Here is a 24,636-nt window from a genome sequence, read left to right as displayed (position 1 = left end):
CCTTTTTTTAATGATGCCATATAACGCCCCACCAAAATAAATTTTAACTTAGACAATACAGTTAAGACTGAAGAAACGTTATTTGCTGAATAGTTAAACTTGAAAGAGATTATAAAGATTACTTATTTGAGACAAAAAATTACAAAATTTTCGCAGTATTTCTAATTAACATTCGCAGCAGCTTTTATCATAAAAAAAGCATTAGAACTCTTTCTAAGTCCAGAGAATTTTACAGTAAGATTCTGAACAATCCTGATATTCACTAGAGATTCCAGCCATAAAATTCAGAAGTAGTTTCGTCATACACATTCCCAAGAGAGGGAGAAAGCTAATGGGCGCCTAAAATGAGGATAAAGATCCTGAGCAGAAACCTTGTGTATCAACGACTTTGGGAAGGACACGCCCGCTCATATTACGCAGTTCGAATTGGCCAATTGGAATTTTTATGATATATTATTGTACGTGTACTTTAAACATATGCTGTTCCTCTTAAAATGTATAGCACGAAATGCTCGCAAGTTCGTAACTCATTTATGCTTTATCTGATTTAATGATTTCAGCTAATTTTTCGTACTTTTGATTTATAAAAAAAGGCATGATAGATTGCTAATAATGAAAATAATGAATACACACCTATTAACATAGAATAAATTATTAAAAACTGAAGCGGATATAAGACTAAGTTAAACTTATACTAAAAAATCGACTTAACCATTAAGCACTCTCGTAGTGTAACCACTAGCACCTCTGACTAGCTAATGGAAGATCCACAATTCTCATCCACTCGAAGGTAGCTGATTTTTCGTGTTCTCTGCTTCCAAAAGTTATTAAAAAGTGTCTTCAAGTACAGGCCACTAAAAATGTGGTGAATGGTAATTCGTCACTATCTGGATTTGGCGACTAGCTCTCCTCGCTGACGTTCTAGAAATGGGGAAATGTATGAAGAATTTTCGCCTGCCTCATTCTGCGCTCTCACCGTGTAGTTGGTAATATAGTATCTGGCTAGATTTTTGCATGTGATTGCAATAAAATTTACTTCAATGTAAGCAATATATTTTCAATAGAAATTAAGTCCAGAAACCTTTTAGTAGGCTAAATGAGAAGTTATTCAGATTCGTAGACTCAGAATTGTAAGTTCAATCAAAGGTCTACGCTTTACAAAAACGCTTTCAACTTGCGATTCTCTTGCCAGCTTTGATTCATACTTTTTTTACTCTGATAATTGATCATAAAATCTCCACTTTTTTCTAGTTGATTGTCACGTTTTGAGCAAGTAATGTATACCTGCAATTAAACGCCTAAATATAAAATATTCCAGAAAGGTCGTTTAACTAAATTATGTCTTGAAAAGTTTCTCGTAGATCCGTGGCTCCATTTTATGAAAAAAGAAAATGACCTATTATAGGACCTTCAATGCTGGTGTTTCCATAATTTTCTTATTCGTTGCAGAATGTACACTGCTCAAAAAAAAAAAAATGGGACAGTGCTGTATCTCCCGTTCTACTGGGCCGATTGACAAAATTCAAATTACGTTTTTCATGTCTCGAAGGCGCGACTTAGGATATATATTAGATTTATATATAGTACTATTCTAACATAGGTATTTTGACAAAAAATCGGACTTTTTCTGAAATAACATACCAATTTTTTTACATATTTCGATTCTACGACTCAAATTATGCCAGAATACCAAGTTTTGTAAAAATCGTACGAATAGTTTTTAAAATATTAGCTCTCAAAATTTTAGCTCTTCAATGTTAATTGAATTTGGCAAATATTTATTAATATCTCTTTTTTTACTAAACCTTTTTGATTTTTTCTCTCACATTTCGAAATTTTGGTTCATTCCAAATAAAATTTACCCATTTTTTGCGTTTTATTTTTTAAATTTCTATTTTTAAATAATTTTTATAAATTTTTCGAAAAAAATTTTGAATTATAACCTATAAAATTTTTGCCATCATCTTAAAGTAGGTGTATTTTTAAGCATATCTGCAAAAAATTAGACTTTTTTATTCAAAATTTTCTAAGATATACACGAATTTACATAATTTCGCGTTTTGAAATTTGGCACCTTTTTTTTGAGCGATAATAACGCCAAATGTGGTCTATGGATTTTTGTTACACTGAATTGCCACAGCTATTTTTAACCTTAAACTTCAAGTAAAATTTTACGGAGAATTAATTATATGACATTTTTTCCCTCAATGATGCTTAATAAATATTTATTAATACTATATGAAAGGCTATTTTTTTTAAATTATAGATGATATTATTCAAATTTTTAACTATTTTTTTTTAAATTTCTCTCATATCTTTTCTTTTTTTAAAAAATTTAAGAGTAAGTTTTTGAAAGAGTAAATTTTTACCTTCGGCGTTTTATCGTCTGCTACTTTACTTCGTTTAAATCGAATTGTCTAAAACTGAGAATTTTCGTCTGATATTTATTTGAATTTTATGACATTAACTGCATAATTTATTTCTAAACAAACTGTTGCTTTTGAAGTGGCTGAAAGAGCGGCTGATACTATTATCCATATTTTTAAAGCACAATATATTTTTATAGAAACATAATATTTAGAATAATCATTTTTTATAAAAGTCAAATTATGATATAAACATACAACCCTCTAGAGACTGAATTAATGGAAGTTCAATGGTTATGTAGAAATGATCTGCAGCTACTTAATGGCTGGATAAGTCAGCAGATTCTGTGGACAAGTAAGAATAATTATATAAACGACACCAACATTCTGGATTCAATAAACAACGAGGATACGATGTTTACTAAATGAATTTAAGAAGTTTTAAAACCTAAAAAAGCAACTCATTTTTTTTCCTAAAATGTATTTTTGTGCGTAGCGTATTTTCATTATATCCAGTATATTCATTATATCTTAAAATTCTAATTTAGAATGAAATTGTCAAGAACTGAATCCTAATCATCAGTAATATAATAAGTAATTATTGCGGTTATTAATAAATCCTTCTTATAAAGTAATTGCAAATATTACAAAAAACTTTCTGTCTGAATGCAAACATTTTTCTATGCAAATATTTTTAATTTTATATTAATCAAGATTGCACACCATATTACTTATTTCCACTTCAATTCTTACCGTCAGTTTTAGTAGAATTTACAAATCAATTATATTTAATTAAGGATTGGATTGGATTATTTAATTATGGCAAAGCACACGAGGGCTATCTGCCTAAAGGGAGGGATGCCTTCGTGGAGGACTTTCTAAGAGAAACTGGCCCGTATACACGTTACACATGGGGAAAACCACGAAACCGCCCATGCGGCCAGCCCGTTCGCGGGATTCGAAACTCGAACTGAACTACCAGTGTTCAGCGTCTTTACCGTTCGGCCGTTGGTGGGCTATTTAATTAAGGAATGACCATCTAAGTTAAGAAACAGCGTAACGTAACAACATTTCAATTATTGGTTCCGTATCTTTCATGTTACTCCTGATTGGCTAGCTATATGATTTTTAATGAGTATTCGGATTTTACTAGTAACTTCACCTGGAAATCGAGCTTAAACTAGGTTAGTTGGTTATTTGAACATAGAAAGAACATGGGAGCTATTTGATTAAGATGCTTTCATAGAGAATCTTTGTAAAGAGAACCTAAAAAACTACGAAAACCAACCATGCAGCCTGGGTTAGACTGAGCAGCAAACAATTAGTATTTAACAATCTTTTCTTTTTCAAATGCTAGGCGACGGATGAGGCTCCAATTAAATCTCCAATTTAATATTTTATTTGTAAATATTTAAAATATTGTTGTATTCTTTGACACAAAAAGCAGAATTTAAATTTTGTTAACTCGTTAGTAAACTACCAAGCCGTAGTGCAAATGAATATTCAATTTCTTTGGCAATAATTGTATTCACTTAATATTCTTGGAATATGAGCTAAAGAAGGAACATTCTCGGAAGATTAAAGAAGTGTTTAAATCCAGTGATATTAGGTTTGTCTTACAAGCTCAGGATCAAAACGATTCTGCAATTGCCCGAGTAGTTGACTTGTAAATGGATGTGAATTAAGCAGATGACTTTTAATCTTACAATATTCAGCCAGAAAATGTATTCCAAATGTTTTGTATTGCATGACAATGCATCTTTTCATTATTCAATAACCAGTCGGAGAACCGCTTGTGTTCGGAAAATAAGTATGTATATTCAATCGTCCTGCATGTTCTTCAAATTTGTCTTCTTGTGATTTTTTTTTCTTTCTCAAAAACTAAAGTTGCCTCTCAAAGGAAAGTTTTTTGACATTGAAGAGACAAAATTAATATGACATCTACTTTTAGAGGCATGTCAAAAACAGATCTCTACAAACCCTCTCTTCCATTACATGCTGTGCAGTCAGACAAAAAGTTACATCAGCGTAAATTCTATAATCTATTTTTATTACACTCTGATTACTTTATTAACATACAGTGAATATATACTAAATCTTTTACTTTAGCTTAAGTAATTCGGAATTTTTGACGGAATTGTTGTCGGAACTAGGACTTAGAAGATAAGTCAAATTGAATATTTCGATAACCCAGTAAATTCAAGTTCGAAATTTCAATATTTTATTTTCGGAGGGAGGGGAAATGTTTTCAGTTTTGGTCCATTATACTAAGTATATTTGCTTCGATTTTTTATTTTTCCATAAAAGCGAAAATTTTACGCATGGTATACATATAACGCATAGCTTCAAATTAAAATTTAATAATATTCAGAGTGGTTATAATTAAAGTTCCACATTGAAACGGTCATAAAAGGAAAACTACTGGATCAAATGTTATCAAACTTGGAAATCGTGTAAAGGAGGTCATGGGAATTTATTTTCCGCGAAAAAAAGGAAGTTCGAAACCTCACCACCAGGGGGGAAATGGCGCTGTATGCAATATTGTTAATAGAAATATGGGTCGGAATCTAACTTAACCTTTTGTTAAACGGGTTTAATATGTTGTATACCCTTAAGAAACTTTGAAGTAGGCAAATTACCATTTAAAGACGTTAAATTCGATAAATGTCGAGTGCGCCATCCCTGTAAGTGAGAATTTCGTCCGTGAAAACCACGAATTAGCGATTAGAAAATGTGAGATCGCAAATCACTCTCACAAGTGCGTACAATCTGGAAATCGTTTTCTTACAGATCGCCAATTTGTAATTTTTTAAGCCTGAATTCGGTACTAAAACATGAAGATACTGATTCAAAACGCTTTTAATCGATTTGGGCCAAAAAAATTTCTCATGTTATCTATCTAGTTCCATTGCATTCTCCTATTGCATTCGATTGCATAACAGTCATTTCACACCGTTTACTGTTTAATGACAGCTAGTTTTATAACTGAACCATTTTTTCTGAAGAGCAGTCGACAGCTGGACCACTGCGATTGCAGCTCACTTAGAGCCAATATTAAAATGTTTCGTGATACATGAACTGCAGTAACGTGGCATTTTAGATACTACGATTTTTATGCAGGGCTGGGCACCACCTGAAGAGAGTCACATAGTTACTTAGGCAACATTTCACGAATGAACGTCTTATAGGCCAACACTTCCCCTCTTCCCACCAGACATCAACCTCTGTGACTTTTGTCTCAAAAGCACTGTTTATGGTGATAATCTAAACAATTTGGCAGAAATGAAAAATGTGATACACTGTAACATTCCTCCTGATATGCTATGTGTAAAGTGTATACGAGCCAGTTTCCCTTAAAAAGTCCTCCACGAAGGCATCCCTTCCTTGAGGCAGATAGCCCTCGAGTGCTTTGCCGTAATCTAATAAACCAAACCAAAACCAAACCTGATATGCTAAGAGCTGCTGTTGAGAATGCAGTAACATGATTTAACTTGCTTTCGGAAAATGCTAGACGCTACATTGAACATGCTTTGTAAGACGTTTCGGAAAATATTAAACACATTTTAAACAGATGTTTTCGTGTCTTATTTCATTTAACAATATTGTATACAGCGCCATTTTTCCCCTGATGGTGAGTTTTTGAACTCTTTTTTTCCGCCGAAAATAAATTCTCATAACCTCCTTTACACGATTCCCAAGTTTGATAACATTTGGTCCGGTAGTTTTCCTTTTATGACCATTTCAAAGTGGAACTTTAATAATAACCACCATGTAAAATAAGCTTTAAAAGTCTGACAGTTTGGTTCAAGTCCCAAATTTAAAAAATATATATAAAAATATAAATTTTTATATTAATTCTCTTAGAAAGCATGTTTTAAGAAGCTAATTTTTCTCTCGCGTTATAGATTGTATAAAAAAACATGATCTTTAATATGATTTAGATTGTTTCAGCCGATATAAGAATCGGGTCACTCTGTGGTACAGAATAAACCCTGCTGGACTGTTTTATTTCTTTGTCATTTAGCAAAAATCTTTTAATTAAAACATTTATACTTTGGACTTCGCTTTAAACTTTATTTATAGCTAAAATGACTAGAAAATGAAAAGCTGTCTTTAGCTGAAACGCAATTCATATAATTGATAATTTAAAAAATTGACAAGAATGCAAAATGTATGGAAGTCTAGCAGTCGAAAAATCTTAATTTTCTTGTGTGAGCACTGAAAATAACTGTAGAAGGAAAGAAGAAAATTAGGGAGAAAAGTAAGCAAAAATTTGCAGGGAAATTTGGCTGTCAGACGTACCAAGATGTTCAAAAAGTTGGACGCTTTCGAATATACTTTCAGGATACTTCAAAGAATTTAAGTGTTCAAAGAGAAAACACTTGGACGAGTACACCAGCAAATACCATCAATTGAGCTTGTGTTAACAGAAAAGACAAAACGATATCATTGCAGATTAAAGTGAAGAGCGACTGGTTTTAAACTATATGGTTGTGTAAATTACATTATAGAACATCATATCGTATCATAAATGGTGAATCCCATGATTTACTCAGTCGAATTATTTGAAGATTCAGGATTTTATCCAGTGATGTATGTGGATGTCACCTAAAGATGTTTTTTTTCCCTTCCTGATGAAACAGCGGCCGAGCGGTAAAGTCGCTGAACACTGGTAGTTCGGTCCGAGGTTCAAATCCCGCGAACGGGCTGGCTGCATGGGCGTTTTCGTGGTTTTCCTTATGTGTAACATGTATGCGAGCCAGTTTCCCTTAGAAAGTCCTCCAGGAAGGCATCCCTCCCCTTAGGCAGATAGCCGTAGTGTGCTTTTTCATAATAAAATAAACCAAAACCTTTTGATGAAACCAGTCTTTTCTTTCATCTCATAGCTTCAAAATGTTTAGCCTCTAAAGACTGATAAAGGCTCTGACGAAATACTTCGTGAAGAACTTTCTAAGGGAAACCAGCTGTCATACGCGTTACACATGAGAAAATCCACGAAAACGCCCATGCAACCAGCCCGTTTACCGGGGTTCGAACCCCGGAGTGAACTACCAGTGTTCAGCAACTTTACCGCTCGGCCGTTTGTGGGCGTTTATGAAATGGAAGGCGATAACTTTATTTAAAATGATTGTCAGAAATACCAAAATGTTTCGAAAAGTTGGATACTTTTCAATATACTTTCAGAATGCTTAAAGAAACAGAGAAGAAAAATAAATATTTTCGTAAAATTTAGTATTCGTATTTTTTTTAATTTAAAACTTTTCAATCTTATGATATTTGATTCTTGCGATTTCAAAAATAAAATATTTGACTAAAATATGAATAACATTTTAAGAAACCAAATGTAGGATAAAATTGTGTAAAGCAATGAGCACAATGATAAAACTGTTTAAAGCAGTGTATGCAAGTCATCCCAAGTTAAAATATCGGTTATACATCTCTCTTATTTATATATATTTTTTCTGAACGGAACATTGAAAGGCGTGTAAAACTGTGCTTTACTGTATTTTCTCTTTTAATATCGTATGCAGTTTTCAAACGCATCGTAGTCTGGGTTACAAAGTATTCTTCCGAAAAAAACGTAGTTCAAATAAATAAAATCAAATTCTGGAAAATTGATATTAATAAATACATTTAAAATGCTCAGTTCGAAGGAATAAATAGAAAATTTTAAAACAATTATCTGAAGAGACAATGCAACACAAACAATTAAAATAAAAGTATAAAAATTTAAAAATGACCTAAAATAATAGCTATGACGAAAAATATATATAAAGAAAACTATTTGAAAAAAAAAATAAATAAACGCTGCACCTTTATTTACGCAGTTCGAATAGGTAAATAGAAATTTTTAAAACAGTTATTCGAAAAAAAAAAAAAGTGCAACTTAAACAATTAATATGAAATTCGAAAAAGAAAAAAATTACTTAAAAAAATAAGTTATAATTAAAAATATAATATAAAGAATATTATTTGGAAAAAAGGAACGATGGTGACTTTTTTTCCTAAGGAAACTGGGTTGCCATATATTAAGAAATTAGCCAAGTGAAGTATTCTTGGCGCAAACTGACAAAAAAGTGCCAACATAAATTTGTGAATTTCTCCGTAAATTTCGCTCCAAATTTTACAAAATTTCATATTTAGGCGTAATTTGAGTCGTAGAATCGAAATATGTAAAAAAATTGGTATGTTATTTCAGAAAAAGTCCGATTTTGTGTCAAAATACCTATGTTAGAATAGTGCTATATATAAATCTAATATATATCCTAAGTCGCGCTTTCGAGACATGAAGAACGCAATTTGAATTTTGTCAATCGGCCCAGTAGATCGGGAGATATAGGACTGTCCCATTTTTTTTTTTGGGCAGTGTACTTTCTGATTTCGCAGTAATAATTTACACCATCATCACTAAAAACAGAATGCAGCAAATTTTCTGGTTATGCTCTTTTTCAGCAATTTTTAATACCTTGTACGAAGTAAAGGAAGTATTGTAATCGCGAAAGAAAAGGGTATCATATTTCAACAGAAATATGCGTTTTGATGGCTATCGAATCCATTCAAACCATATTTTTGTGTGACAGCTGTACGTGCGGACAAAACACCTTTACTTATAGGACCCTTTTTTTCTAAAACAGATTGTAAAATTAATTTAAAATTGACTCAAAAGAGATTTTTTTCATAACTTCTGTACGGACGTACGTATGTATCTCGCATAACTCAAAAAGAGTAGATACAGAACATTAAAATTTTGCGTATGGGAGTGCTATATCATGTAGCTGTGCACCTGCCTTTTCGTTACAATCGGCCGCGCCAAACACACACATATTAATGGGTGGGGAGGCGGTGTGGCTGCAGGAAACGTGGTCAGAGTGGATACATACGATTTCGTGGTTAGAGCGGACACTTCGAAACTCATCGTGCTTATAGCGGACACATTTTTCCCCCATTTTAGAACAGGCGGCATATAAATAAGTAAATAAATACTTCTAAAAATCATAAATATAATTTAAAACAGTATTTTAAGTGACAAATCTCTTTCAAGTGGGATAACTTCCCCCCTCCAATTTTCTGTTTTTGCACTCGATTATCGAATTACAAGGCACTGGAATTACTCTTGGCACTGGGGTATCTCGGTATTTTAGTAACGAAATCATATCCTTTTTGATATAATTCTGAAAGTTCTTGAAATATCTGGGGAACGGGAACTGATGTTTCTTCTCGAACTCTTCTGCAAATCTCGAACTTCCTTTTAACTTCCATCTCAGCAATGTTGGGCACGCAGGAATGTCCAGTTTTCTTCAGTACTTTCTTTACATTTCCTTTACAACGATCTGTCTTACATACCCAACTCATTCCTAATTTATTTTTTCGGTGTAAGCGGTGGGGATAATCATCTACAACTAAACATTCTTTTCCTTTTTTTTGTAGAGAGTAATTTTGTTGAAATGGCTACCGGTTCCATCACAAATATTTTCGAGGCTATAAAACGACATACACACTTCATAAGGATCAAACCCTCACGTGTCTGCTGTAGCCACTGTCCGCTCAGACCACGTCCGCTCTAACCACGCAACCGGTGGGGAATTGAAGATGATATCCTTAAGTAAATAACACTTCCACACTACAGACATTTACTGAAATAATAATTGATAATAGAATAGCTACAGATTTGAATTAAATAACAGTACCGTTGCGCGTTCTCGCGCTTCTTAGATACAAATACAGTTCTGCATGACTTTAAGTATTTAAAATAGCTACACAGCGCCTACTAGCGCTTGCTATTTTAACAGAGTTTGTTTTTACCACCTTCGCGTGGAAACAGCATCTATCTTCATCGTCTTTCGCCTCGCTCTCGCTGCAGGCGCATAGATGATGCCCTCTGGTAGCTGTGTTGAACTAACGGATACCACAGCTCGGCGATCTTGATTCTGTTTTCGCCCTCGAAAACACGGATCAGCGACACTGGTACATCAAGACAGCACCTAAAAATAAATTTAGAAAAAAAAGGAAAGAAAAAAACAAAAAGATAGAAGTGCGGAAGAACCCCACACAGTCCTAAACAGGAACAGTCCAAGACTTCATGTGATCAGCTGCTGTGGTTGTACAGCCTGGACCTTCATGGTGTTTTACTTTTTCCACCCGGCACCGATCTTTGAGATGAATTCTTTCCACTTGTCCATTTCTTCTAAGAACGCCTGTAGTTGTAAATATGTGCTGGATCTTCTCTTGACTACAGTAATCTTCAAAGTCTTTAGAGGTAAAAGCCGTACCTTTGTCGCTTATTATTCTCAAAGGATTACCGAAAGTTTATTGCTGCAGTTTCAGCTTCTGCAATGCCTCTTGAGCTGATGTAGACTTTACTGGATAGAGTCACATGAACTTTGTAAATGCGGCTACCACGGTCAAGATATGATTGTAGTTCTTATTTGTCGAAGGTAATGGTCCTATAAAATCGACATGAAAAGTGCTCAAAGGGATACTATCTTTTGGTACGGGATTCAGTAACCCTTCGCCCTTACCTCGTTTTCTGTCGTACAAAATACACTCTACACAATTTAAGATAACTTGTTTAATTCGTTTTCTGAGGTTAGGAATGTAAAAGTCCATTTTCAGCAGATTTTCCGTTTTAGACACTGCGAAGTGTCCCTTGTTGTGGATACTACGTATGATTTCTAGCTCCAGTGCTTTGAGTCCCCCAAGTAACTCGCGACCACTGTCGAACTTGTATAATACACCATTCTTCACTAGGAAATCTTTCTTTAGTCCTTGTTCGACTAAGGATTTTAGCAACTGGAGTCGCTCATCACTTTTTTTGTGCAGCTGCAATTTTGGCTGTGATTTCTCCCTGAGAATAGGTGACAATCATGACAGCGTTTCGGCTTAACGAATCCACATGCTTCATTTGCTGCCCAGATCTGTGAACAATTTCATAGTCAAATTCTTCTAGAAATAACTCCCATCTCGCCACGTTAGGGGTTAAATCTTTCTTGAACATAGTCTTCTACGATTATTTTCAAGTATTGTTTTCTGATATTATTTATTACACTTATGATGATTATAGCAAATTGGTATGAAATTCTACTTTACCTTGCTTGTTTCTTGGTCGGATCACGGACTAGAGCCCCCAGATTTTCTGCGGCTGGGAAGTTGAAGATGAACACTTCCACACCACAGATATTTAATGAAATAATAATTGATAATAGAATAACTACAGATTTGAATTAAAATAACAGTACCGTTGTGCATTCTCGCGCTTGTTAGAAACAAATACAGTTCTGCACGACTTTAAGTATTTAAAATAGCTACACAGCGCCTACTCGCGTTTGCTATTTTAACAGAGTTCGTTTGTTACCACCTTCGCCTAGAAACAACATCTATTTTCATCGTCTTTTCGCCTCGCTCTCGCTGCACGCGCATAGGTGCATGCATAGGTGATGCAAATAGGTGGCTGTGTTGAACTAAACGGATACCACACACACACACACACACACACATATATATATATATTCCTCTTCTGTTACTGCTCGGTGAGCTCAATTTTTATTTCTATATGTTCGTAAATTGTGAATCTTTTGCTTTAAAAGTGACTGAATTACGTTTTCTTATATTCCGGTTAAAGTTTTTATAGCTTTAGTTAACCTGCATGCAATGGCTGCAGAACTATCAGTAATTTAAAATGCTTAAGTGGTGCTAAGAACTAACGAGGCCGAAATTTATTTGCATTAGAAACTCTTAGTAGAATAGTGAATTAAGTCAGTTGGTGCGCACCATATTCAGTGGTTTTCGCCCAGTATGACCAAAGTTAGCTTTCAATTTTATGCTCTGAAAGTTTTGTGTTCTTGTCGCTGACCTTTTGTTTTTACATAAAACCTCTAATTTTAACTGTAATTTTTTAACTGTTTTAATTTTATTTGATGTTTTAGGTTTTTCTGTATTTTACACTTTTTAATGAAGATTACATTTTTGCATAGCTGTGACGTGAAACCTGATCTGTTTAAATTAGAAATATATCTGTAATGAAAATCGAGGAAATAAGTTTAAATGCAGTAAAAAATGTGTTATAATTTAAAAGGCCGTGCAAGAAAGTCATGTGGTGTCCACACTAGATAGTTTACTCGTAGCAATCCAATTAACGACCATTATTTGCAATTTCTTAGAGGTTATAATTAAAGTCATGTCTTGTTTTGTTGATTTATATCCGAGATTTCAATTATTATCATTGATTATTATTATTATTATTGCTAAAATGACAGGAATAAATAATTTATGCATTTTTGCATATGTGCGAAACGTGCGCGATGGCATAGCAGGTTGTAACAAGTTGAGCTCAAACGAATATGAAAAAATAATAAACTTAACATGTTCAATACTATCTGTCCACGGTGGTTCTAATCCCGATCGTAGTCACGATTTGACTGATATTTCCTTTTTTATGCAATGTTTTGATGGAAAAGATGATTTTTACAATTCTATAACGCTTTGCATTCGCACATGGTATTGTACATATATATACAATACTTCTTTATCTGCCCTTAGCTTATCTTTTCTCGATTAGAATAAAGTGTCAAAACCGTTCGCTTTTATACGTATGATAATAAAAGAGTAAACATTACAAGTGTATCTGTAAAATATAATAATGTATTATTATATATATTTACGTTGCATATGTCTAACTGTGAGTGATTTGCCAATTAAATTTTACGATATTTACATACATTGTATGAAAATAGTATTATTGCAGTGTTAGGTATGATTCGTCATGGATCTTGAAACTATCCACACATATAGGAGCACTAAAGTCCTTTTAGGAATAGTCGGTATAAAAAGGCTTGCCTGTTCAGCCTTTTCCTACCAATGCTGGAAGTGAAAGTCCTATTCTTTGAATAATATGCGTAAATGAGAGATTCAGAAAAGTTCGTGAGAATAAATACTTATTTAGTACTTCAAAATTTTCTTTGTGCCTTTTTGAATATTTAGGTGTTTTATACGAGACATTGATCTGAAAACTACATATTCTCTAAAAAAAAATTGTCCTACCAATAGCTATCATCCTTTTTTTTCCCAGATCGGCAGTGGAATTGAGGGTTTTCAAACTGTCTATCACGCACAGTCTCCTATTGTGAACAAAACGGTAAAAAAAGAAGAAGAAAACTAATTTTCTTTCTTCTGAGTGTAAGTACGAATTGGAAAGGAAAGTATATATTCCTTACGTAAACTGGGCTTTCACGAACATGGTAATAAAAGATGAAAGAACTAGTAATCTCCATGGAGACGTAAAGAAAGGTCTCGATGACACTTAACCTTCACATTTTGTAGAGTACATTTGCAAAGATTTTTGTTCCAGATAATACTAGAATAAATACGGAGTACCTTACAATATACTGAAAAATATAATTAAATAAAAATTAAGAGAAAGTAAATGAAAACGAAAACGTATAAGCAAGTAAATAATATATAAATAAAAGCAAGTAAATATAGGATAAATTAAAATGGCAGGTAAAATGTTATTATTCGAAACCTTTTGATCAAAAGGAAAATGATACAATGTAAAGAAACTTTAGCTTCTCATACTCTTTAATCTGTTTGTTTTCACGATTATTTCTCCGAAATGTTTCTATCAAGCTAGTTTATTCGAAGAGAACGCTAATTGGCAACAAGACTACGAATAAAAATAAACATAATAGTATTTTGTGTTCCATTTAGTTCGAGAAAGCCTTACTCGTCAGATTACGTAATTAGAAGATATTATTGTTCGCTTTGTCATGTCATCGCATAAAATATCTTCAGAGTTAATTTTTAAGCTGTTTGTTGCTCTGTTTATAGTCACTTACCCATGCAGAGAGGATATCTTACATTAAAATTCTTATCGAAACTAGGTCTGCGCAATCGCACCAAAAGTGAAAACAAATCTTTGGATACGTAGAGGACCCTTTTCACCATCGCACGTAGCTGGGAAACGCTTTATAAAGAAAGAACTCACCTCGTCAGATTATGCCGTTAAAACCAGCAACATAACTAATTTGGTATCATCAGGATCCAAGCTGCTGAGTCTTGCCCCCCCCCGAAAAAAAAAAGATACCAACCAGAAGTCCTTATTAGCTAGAAGTCCTGCAAAAATAAGAACCTACTTACATAAGCTCCTGAGTTCAAATTCCAGCTGAAGAAGACCAACGACGAACGGTCAAATGTGTCAATCAGCCAGTTTTGCATTTGACCTTTTTTATCTATGGTTTTTGGGATACTATCATGTATTTTATGTATAAAATGCCGATAAATAATCTGATAATCATCTGATTTTTTTCCTTTCTTTTAAGATCTTTAAAATGGCTAGCTTAAGGGTACTTGCATATTTTTCTGTTATATTACTATCATGAATAAAATACGTAATTTTTTAGAAAGAAAAACATAGAAACGAAATTCATTTCTCTTACAGAAAATATATATTATTATGTAAAATTTGATCAACAAGCCTCCAAACATTTTATTTTTCTTGATTGCATTCTTAATAACTGCGAATTTTTCTCTTGCTATCACTAAATTTGAAAGAATTTGAATATTTATGTGAATAACTAATTAGTCATCCTTAACACAAATTTGATTCTAATTTTCTTTAAAAGATGCGATGTGGTTATCTATCAAATGGTAGTACATAATTTTGAACGAGAGAAAATAAAAATTCCAATTTATCTCACTTGTCTGACAATAAGACAATCTACGAATTATATCGTGGCTAAGAAAGTTACACTTGTCTTTAACGTAGATCTAAGGCCCTTTGCAGAAGAAGTATGAATTTTCCCAGCATTGTCTCAGTTTAGAAGGTGATTTCCCCGGGAGGACGAATCCGATCTGTTACTCCTTTTTCCCGAGCATCAATCTCTCGCGAGGGCTTTTGACTCGATAATATTTTAAGCATTTTCTTGCTGCAAAGCTACTGTGCTCTTACAAATATTCATGCCCGCTCTGGAATTCGAACCTGGGCCCAAGCATCAGTACTGTAGTTTTAAAACAGCATGTGTTAATTTTCATAAAATTATATTCATTTACTTCCGCGAAAGGATACCAAAAGTTTCTTGATTTTGTGTGGCCTCCTCATCAGTGTGAGTATATTTTATACTTAAGATGATAAATTCCCCTGCATTCTCACCTGCATTTGCAACATTCTGAAGTTAATTCTGTATTATTAAATTGTCTTTAAAACTTATACTGCTGTACACGTTTAACTTGGGTATTTCAAAACAGTCTACCTATATAAATATGTAGAAAATTCTATATTCATAAAAGCAGTTGACCGAAAAATAACAATGGAGTTCGATATTGATGAATTAATGTTACAATAACCTGACTTGCAAATACACTCATGTCCATAAATTAAGGATAATGCAAAATCAGGCAAAGGAAGAGTTAGAAGCAAAACAAATTTGACTTATTTGTAAAGCTTATTTATTAAACAATAGGTATAGAGCAAAAAAAGATGCTATTTGTTGATATTATTAAAAAAATTAGAGCAATTTTTTCTCCCTGGTGCAAATTAAAAAAAAAAAAAAAAAAAAACACCTATTTACAAAAAACCAATATTACATGGTTGGTATGATTGTTAATACATTGTATGTCTCCCAAACGATGCAATACAGTCCGTACAACGCCTAGGCATGCTGAGTATCAAATTATCGATCTGATCTTGGGGGATATTACACCACTCAAAAAGCATTGCTCTCCGAAGTTCCGGTAGACATGTTGGAGGAGGTTGACGGGCTGCAACTCGTGGGCCAAGCATGTCCCACACGTGCTCTACTGGATTCAAGTCCGGTGAGAATGCTGGCCAGTCCATACGGGTGATATTCTCCGATTGAAGGCATTCGCTTACGATGTTTGCACGGTAAAGACGGGCGTTGTCATCCATAAACACAAATTGCGCGCCCATGGCGCCCCGAAACATACGTACATGTTGTTCTAGAATGACGTGCCGATAGATTTGGCTTGTCATGGTTCCAATTTGAACATGCAGGTCAGTTCTGGAACCCAGAATAATTCCATCCCAAACGAGCATTCCTGCAACACCGTAACGGTGTCGTTCAATGATGTTTCCTTGGTGGTAACGGGTCCCTGGAGTCCGTATGAAAGTCCGGCGAGAATCAGACTGCAAGCTAAACCTGGACTCGTCGGAAAACATCACACAAGCCCACTGTTGCGGTGTCCACAATGCAAGCTCTCTACTCCAGGCTAACCACAAGCGACAGTGAGTTTCAGTAAGTGGAACGCATCTGACAGGTCTACGAGCATATAGACCAATCTGCCCTAAGCGTCTGTAGACGGTCTGCCTTGAAATTGTCGTTCCAGTGGCTGAAGAGAACTGACGAGACAGGTCTGAGGCTGTGCTCCGCCTGTTTCATTTGGCAGTAACTGCCAAATACCGGCCCTCATTCGGCGTTGTAACTCTGGGGCGAACTGTGCTGTAACGTCTATTCACATTACCATCATCTTGGAATCGTTGCCCAAGCCTGGCGATGACACTCTGGGCAATTCCAAGTTCGTCTGATACGTCCAGTTGGGTACGCCCACATTCCAGACGGCCGATAATTCTACCACGTAAAAAATCATCCAAATGCGTCCTTTGTGTCATAACTATTCGGTTATTGCACTGAAATGCTTATAAAGCGCCTGCGAAAAATTTTACTTCTTTGTCTGTACTCTTTATATATCACTCTCTTACACTCTCGTCATTGTGACGTACCATCGGTGTCATCTGGGTATTTCCCGAAATTTGTATATGATTCTTGAAGATGTGTGTAGTGATTTTACAGGTGATATATTTATTTTATAGTTCGATTTCCGAGTGACTCCGAATTATCCTTAATTTATGGACATGAGTGTAAAACTACTCAATATATTATGAAATATTTGTACTGCAATTAATAACTAACATAGGTACTGAAAAGCATTAAAATAGTTTTATGCCTACGCTATAAACATCATCATGCTTCACATTAGTACTCTGTTCAGTGAAAATTACTGCAAGCACGAAAGAGATTAACATTTACCAATGCTGTTGCAATTCCTTACCTTCAGATGGAAATGTTCTGAAACTTTCCCAGAAGTTGATGCTTACACATGATTCCAAATGACGAAATGAAGCGAGATATTGTCCGGATTTCATGGTGACGAATGGATGTGTCAATTTCATCTATTTTAACATCTTGATTAAAGAATACTTAACGTGTCTACACTTAGCTGTTGCAAAGAAAATAATGCCGAAGCCAGATGGAAAATATACAGCACATTTACGTATTCTCGATTTGTGGATATAAATGTACTACATCATGCCTATTAAAAACTTGCAAAAGTTTGATTTTTAGATACGTATAGTATTTTACAGCAAGGGAAAAGAACATATACACTACTTTTACGAGTCATCCATTATTTAAGCTGGATCGTTCTCAGGAATGTTTTGAAATTCTTCATTCCCCATTTGTTATTAACACAACTGTGGTTACTTCTAAACCTTTTAAATTAATTTTTCCAATTTTAAACGGATGCAAAGTTCTCTGAATAAGTTCGTAAATAATAAGAATGAGGCTAAAAGAATCAGGCTTACGTAAATAATAAGAATGAGGCTAGGTTGCTGCTTAAGATGTCATGGATAAATTTTAAAGTACCTTCTTAAATTTATTAAACCAAAACTGTTAATTTGAAATGACTCCCATTCATTTGCATTCCAGTAAACTTTCGAAAATTTATGAAAACAAAACTATTAACGTGAAATAACTCCCACTCATTTGCAATCCAACAAACGTTTTAAAATTTATGAAAGCAAAACTGTTAACGTAAAATAACTCCTCATTTGCACTTCAATGAACTTTTGAAAATTTATGAAAACAAAACTGTTAAAGTGAAATAATTCCCACTCATTTGCAGTCTAATAAACTTTTGAAAGATCTAATACTTATATTTTTTTGTTTTTGGGACTAGAATACATACTATGACTTACTTTTTTTAAGTGTACGTCTTCAGCTACAGGTCGATGTTTTATTTGATTAAAAGTTATTCAGAGCTTAATATGGGAATAATTTATTTCAAATGTCAATAATATTTTACAAAAAGGAATAGAAACTTTTATTTATAGTATAAGGTATTTCTTCGCATCCTAGCGTGCCTTCGTGGTGTAGTGGTCAGCACACTGAGCCGGTATTTCAGAGGTCCGTGGTTCGATTCCCGGCGAAGGTGTTTGCTATTTTTCATCCATTCCTGCTTCCAAAAAAAAAGTCTCTACAATAGATTATGAGAAATATTTCTGTCCAATTTCTAAAAAACGTGCAATTGACTTAAAGCCTTTGGCTTATTCTGTGCAACTACAAATATAAATAAAATAGGCTTCTATAGATTAGTTAGTGACCACTGTTTTGGTAAACGAATGATGAAACAGAATTTTTGTAGTTAAGTTAAGCTGTTTAGCTGACTAAACAGTTTCAGTGATATAGTCGACAGCTATTGTAATTTTATGCAAGCTATCGAATCTTAAGTTAGTGATATAATTAATTTTTATTTACGAATGACAGCAAGGATAAAAGTTGAATTATTACTCGTTAAGTCTTCTGTAAATTTTGTTCTTGTGCTGACGGTATTTGCCTTGACAACTTTATCTAAGCCATTAGACTGAGTAAAGCTGATATTAAGATTTTAAATTAGAGCTAAATGCCTGTACTTTTTTATGAAACGGAATAATTCCTTTAAGCATGATTACCTTTTCTAGTAATAAGTTACGGTGAAATCTTTGTGATAAAAAAGTAAAATAATTTCTTTCGCAATATTTACTGATTTAATAAAGAGCATAAATAATGTATAAAAATATTCACCGTAACTTATGGATCTCTCAGTATACTTTTGTATTATTCTGAGATATTTTAAAACGTGTTGCGAAGATAGTATAGTGTGCACAATTTTTTTTAAAGCTTCAGAGCATTTTAGGAAAGAATCAGCAGATATCTCATTAATCTTCGGTTGCAATAACATCAAAAGGTCTTCATTTTTCTTTGTAGTGTTGAACTGATTACCAGGATATTATCATCATAAAAATCTCAATTTTTTAACTTCACTTTCTCACTATATCTTATTGATTTCACTTCTAACCATGCCTGTATTATTTGTAAGGGTATAATGGATCAAAAATGGTAGACTATACCTTCAAAATGAATTAACATAGTTACTATACACAAGAACTAGTCTTTTCATAAATGATAGTATTTGTGAGAATTGTTTGATTTTCTCTTCCTCTTTTAGGATTCCTCTCCCCGAGATCGATTAATTCTTGACTTTCTTCAAATGAATAGTCACTGAGAATTGTTGTTAAAAATATCGCAACATTAAGGGTAATATGTATGCCAAACTTGCTAAAATTTAAAAATAAATATTTTTAAAACTGATTATATATCTTACGTTTCTTGTATCTATTTGCGTTAAAATATCGTTGGTTACATAAAATAAAATCTTCTACTTGTATTCTACTCAATTTGTGCACTCTAAACGTATCCAAAAATGGTTATCATTCAAGTCATGTTTTTAATAATCTACCACTGCTGCTTAAAAATGTATATATATATATCCTAATCAGGAAACAAATGATCCTACACTGGTAATGTAAAAATTCATTTGAAAAAGCCTTTAGTATTTATATGCAACATTAAACTGATTTTTTTCAAAACTGCACCTTTTAAATAGAAGACTTATCTATAGACATATTTTTCTCTTTTACGGTTTTACATCTAGCTTTCTCTAATGTCATCATCTAGCAATTTAACAGCTAACTTTCTCCAATATTTCTGTGTCCACCAGCGGCCAAGCAGAAAAGTTACTGAACACTGTTAGTTCGGTCCGAGGTTCGAATCCCACGAACTGGCTGGCTGCATGGGCGTTTTCGTGGTTTTCCTCATGTGTAACGTGTATACGAGCTTGTTTCCCTTAGAAAGTCCTCCACGAAGGTATCCCTCTAATTAGGCAGATACCTCACGAAGCTTTGACGTAATTACATATACCAAACCAAACCAAAATTTATGATTTATGATACTCACATGTTAAGTATGGACGAATAACAATGAATAAAATGTAAGGAAAAAGGTAATAATGGAAGTAATAATTTTAACACACTTCTTCGAAATGTAGAACATAATAGTATTAGCACATACCGGCATTTTAATTTGTCATGTTCTTTCATTATCACCTTCCCTCAAAAATGATTATTCATGGCATAATTTTTTTCCCTCGATTTTTAAGAAGTTTACTAAAGTAAAAATACGGCAATAAAGATGGTTTAAAATATCAAATGGATGAGAAGAAGTCTAGTGGATACTTCCTAGCCACGTTTCCTCTCGACATGTTACCAAATTACAAACGTAAAATAAAAAAGAAATCATGTCAAGAGACTAACACCAGCTTTCGTAAAATAGAAACATTTATTTACTCGTAGCTTTAATTAAAAAAATTATTTGACTCTTTACTAATGACGATAACCTTGTTTATCATGAGAAAAATACTTTTTGTTTTTGACCACGGAGTCTTTCTTCGAAGTTTATTAAAGTTGCTTTTTATAAAAAAATTTAAAATTTACCCTCCCTTGAAATTCGAAGTCAATTTTTACATAAATTAATGAAGTAAATGAAATGAAAATAGTCATTTCGAATGCACATCATAAACTAAATATTTTCAGTTTATTCGTAGAATGCATAATCTAGCCTATTTTTCAGATGGATTTTATTTCGTTTCATATCAAATATGTCATATAAGTAAGCTTTTAGTATTTCGTATGTTCAACTTAATTGAATGTTAACCGAAATTTGTATAAAGATTAAGTTCTGAAATCAAGTTTTTATGCTTTTTAATCGTTAAAAATGTGAAGCATACCTGTTTTTTTTCCACATTTGCTTTCGTAACATATTACTTTTTTATCTCAAACATCAATAGATACTACTGATAAGCTTAAGAGTATGTATATATTGTCTGAAAGATGAAATTAGAAAAGAATTTTGGTATAATAATAAGAGGAGAGGGAGGGGAAAAATGGAGATTCATCGGGAGTTTTATTGCACTCCATGGGAAATAAATCTAGCTCTTCCTATTTCATTATTATAACGCATATTACTCGCTGCCTCTTTTGCCTTAATTTCTTTAAGTGTGTTACTTCTAGTCCTTGGAGTTTGCTTCAAATTCATAAAATACTACTGTTTCTTTTTTCGTTAGTTGTTAAAGGATACATTTTGTAGCCTAAGCTTTCATCATAATTTAAGACTCATTTTATTTAAATGTTAATGAAATTGAGTGTTTTAAAATGTTCATGCACCCCATCTGCTAGAAAAAAGTTGTGTAATAGTTAAAATAAGGCGAAATAGTAAAAGAATAGTAGTTATGTGTATGTGTTATGGATATTATGAATTTTTTTATTCACTTCCCTGAGCAACATAATACAATGCGTAAGTGAACTGCATAATGCTTGAATATAAATTACATTTATTTAAACTAAATAAAGTGCGATGTTCAAGAATAAGTTGTTTACACAAAACAATCATTTTAAAAAAGAAATTGAAAATCGATAATCCGAAAACAGTATAGTCCCAATCAGCTAGAATAATCAAGAATTTACTGTATTTGCGAGGACTTTTACCACTTTGTGAAGACCCAAACAAGATGTAATAAGTGATATCTAACAAATATTACAGCAATTGTCCTTATAGCTTCAAAAAATGAAAATTATATTTAAATCATTAAAAACTGCATTATTTGGGCTTTCAATGTTATTAATCAGAAAGAGTTAACAACAAGAGAACATAATATCTCTGTTACTTCCGCTAATTTCTACAGCTTATGTTAAAGTGTATACTTATTATATAACTTAAAGCTTTCAAATTGCATGAATTAAGTGCTCCAACATTTTTTCAAAGTAAATGCTTTATTACTTTAAAAAGAGCAAAATAAATGAATTTATAGGAACAAACATATATTTGTAAAGGTTATCTCGTTTCGGTGCAAAAAAATGAAAGTGAAAGCATTTTCTATTAATTTTATTTTAATAAATCTTTATAGCCTTAGAAAATGTCAAACTAACTCTCTTCTATTTTTAATACCACCCTTCGAATAAAAGGAATAGCTCTTTAACTGGAACGCAGCGTTACGCCGCTCTTTATTCCATTCATTTGGAACTGACTCCATAAAATAATCTAAAGAGCATCTGTATCAGGTATAAGAGTAATTTTAATCGCTTATATTATTTGAAAACTTTTAACGCCCTTTAAATATAACAGGAAGTTGCAAAGAATTTCAAATTACTGTAAAGTTAAAAGAATATTTTTTTCTGAATTAATATCAGTCAATAATAATTTAGAAATAACTCGAATAAGAAAGGGATAAAGAACTTGATAATTCAAATTTGCTATTCCAAATACATCTTTTTACACAAACATTATCGAATTATCATTTAAAATAGTTTTTTTGTAAATAAATGAACGACTGCATACCATAGTTCAGTTTTTTTTGACTTGCACATTTTGTTGCATTTAGAACTAAATAGTTTATGAAATGAATAATTGTGAAACTATATCGCATCACCGAAACTGATAATAAAACTAAATATAAAATGATTAAATCGCAAATTTAATCATTTTATATTTAAAAAACATTAATCAAAAGCTGAAAACAATATTTAAATTATAAAAACATAGAGAAAAACAACTAAACTACCGGTTTTACATTTTGCAAACTAATTTAATAACCTCAAAACTGCGCAAGTTATGAAAGATGACGTGCAATATAATGAAAAAATATAATATTATTAATATTTTCAAATGTGGCAATGAAAGGGATAAGCTGCGAACTGACTAATGGATAACTAAGTGTTAATGAAATTTCGGGAAAACGAAATTGTTAATGATTAAAGTCATACGAGCATGTGCAATAAATGAAACAATGCAAGTGGAAACAACTTCTGATGCCGGGTCGTAAGAAGGACATGCACAGTGTGATTTATTTCTTCAGAAAATTGTGCGCAGAACTGAAATCTATGCTTAGCTTTGAAAATTATACAGAATTTGGTTATTAAACTTACCGTTTTGCACCAAGTCATGATTGCTGTAGTTCTTGTCCGATGAATTTTTTCAGTATGCAGAAAAACTTAACTGCCGGCTTAATATTAGTCGGAAAGATTTTGGCTCTTGACACTAGCAGTCGATCGATTTTGAAAGATCGGCGTGTGTGTGGGCGGCACATGCGCAGTCAGATACCTGTCTGTGACCGTACGGCGCAGGAAAAGCCGACTTTTTCCCAGTCACTGCGCATAACACCGAATAGCAGAAACACCTTTTAACAAGCAATCTCCGGGAATCACCCAGTCAAATTTTTATTATTATTATTTTGTTGTTATTTATTACTTTTATAATTTTCCTTTGCCACTTTCATAAAAGATTTAAGATGAGCATCAGTCTTTATTTTCATTCTGTTCGAATGAAATGAATATGCTAAGTGATAAATTAAAAATTACTTGAAATTGGCGTCTTTAATAAACAAAAAGTTCTTAAGACATTGAAAGCTTACTTAAAACTTTTTAAAACTTAACCAGTTTTATTTTAGATACATAAAACTTGCTTTAGTAAAATAAATATTAAAGTTTATAAAGAATAAGCAAAACAAAAATTGTTATAAGAAGTAACCAAAATTAGAAGTAATTGTTAGAAAACAGTACCCAATTAACTTTAGTTTGGCTTGCGGTTTTTTAACTTTACGTAGAGATAAAAACTTGTAGAAATTCATTTTACAAGTCATAAATCTACCTCAAATTTTAAAATACTATTTTTTTAGGAACCTATAAAAATATATCGTACATTGCTATTCGTTCAGCTCATATACAGGCAAATAATACTGACAAGCAGATAGATAAAGGATGCTTTTGTTTTAAATAAATATGTAATTAAAAGAAAAAATGTGTGGTTAAAACTGTTGTCTTTCTAATAAACATTGCGTTAAACTCAGAGCATAATACACAGTAGCTTGGATAACCCGCAGTGGCGCAGCGAGTCTAACTGGCGCTTGGGGCACGATACCTTTTTTCGTGTTCCCGAAAAACATATAGTAATATAATATATAGGATATACTCGTAATAAGAATATGATACAAATAATAATAAAATGCAGTACCTACCTTAAAATACCCTATAGAATATTACGAATAGTCACTACCTAACTACGTTTCTACAAAGCAGTATACTGTTTTTCGGATAAATAGGGATGCAGACTCA

General features: G+C 32.9%; 1 protein-coding gene across 1 annotated transcript in view; it reads right to left on the bottom strand.

The window, feature by feature from the left end:
* LOC118188621 (uncharacterized) overlaps positions 1 to 23,610 on the bottom strand; it is a 72,775-nt gene extending 49,165 nt beyond the window's left edge. The window contains exon 1 of the mRNA XM_035359114.2: positions 23,452 to 23,610. Within this exon, the coding sequence (XP_035215005.1) occupies positions 23,452 to 23,469 (18 nt within the window). The 5' untranslated portion in view covers positions 23,470 to 23,610. The remainder of the gene's footprint in view (positions 1 to 23,451) is intronic.
* Positions 23,611 to 24,636: the final 1,026 nt, after the last annotated feature.

The sequence above is a fragment of the Stegodyphus dumicola genome, chromosome 5, assembly GCF_044657685.1.
Source record: "Stegodyphus dumicola isolate Sdum_Otavi_A_Nest chromosome 5, ASM4465768v1".
Classification (NCBI taxonomy): domain Eukaryota; kingdom Metazoa; phylum Arthropoda; class Arachnida; order Araneae; family Eresidae; genus Stegodyphus; species Stegodyphus dumicola.
Note: the sequence above shows the minus strand (reverse complement) of the source record. Positions and strands in the feature narration are given on the sequence as shown.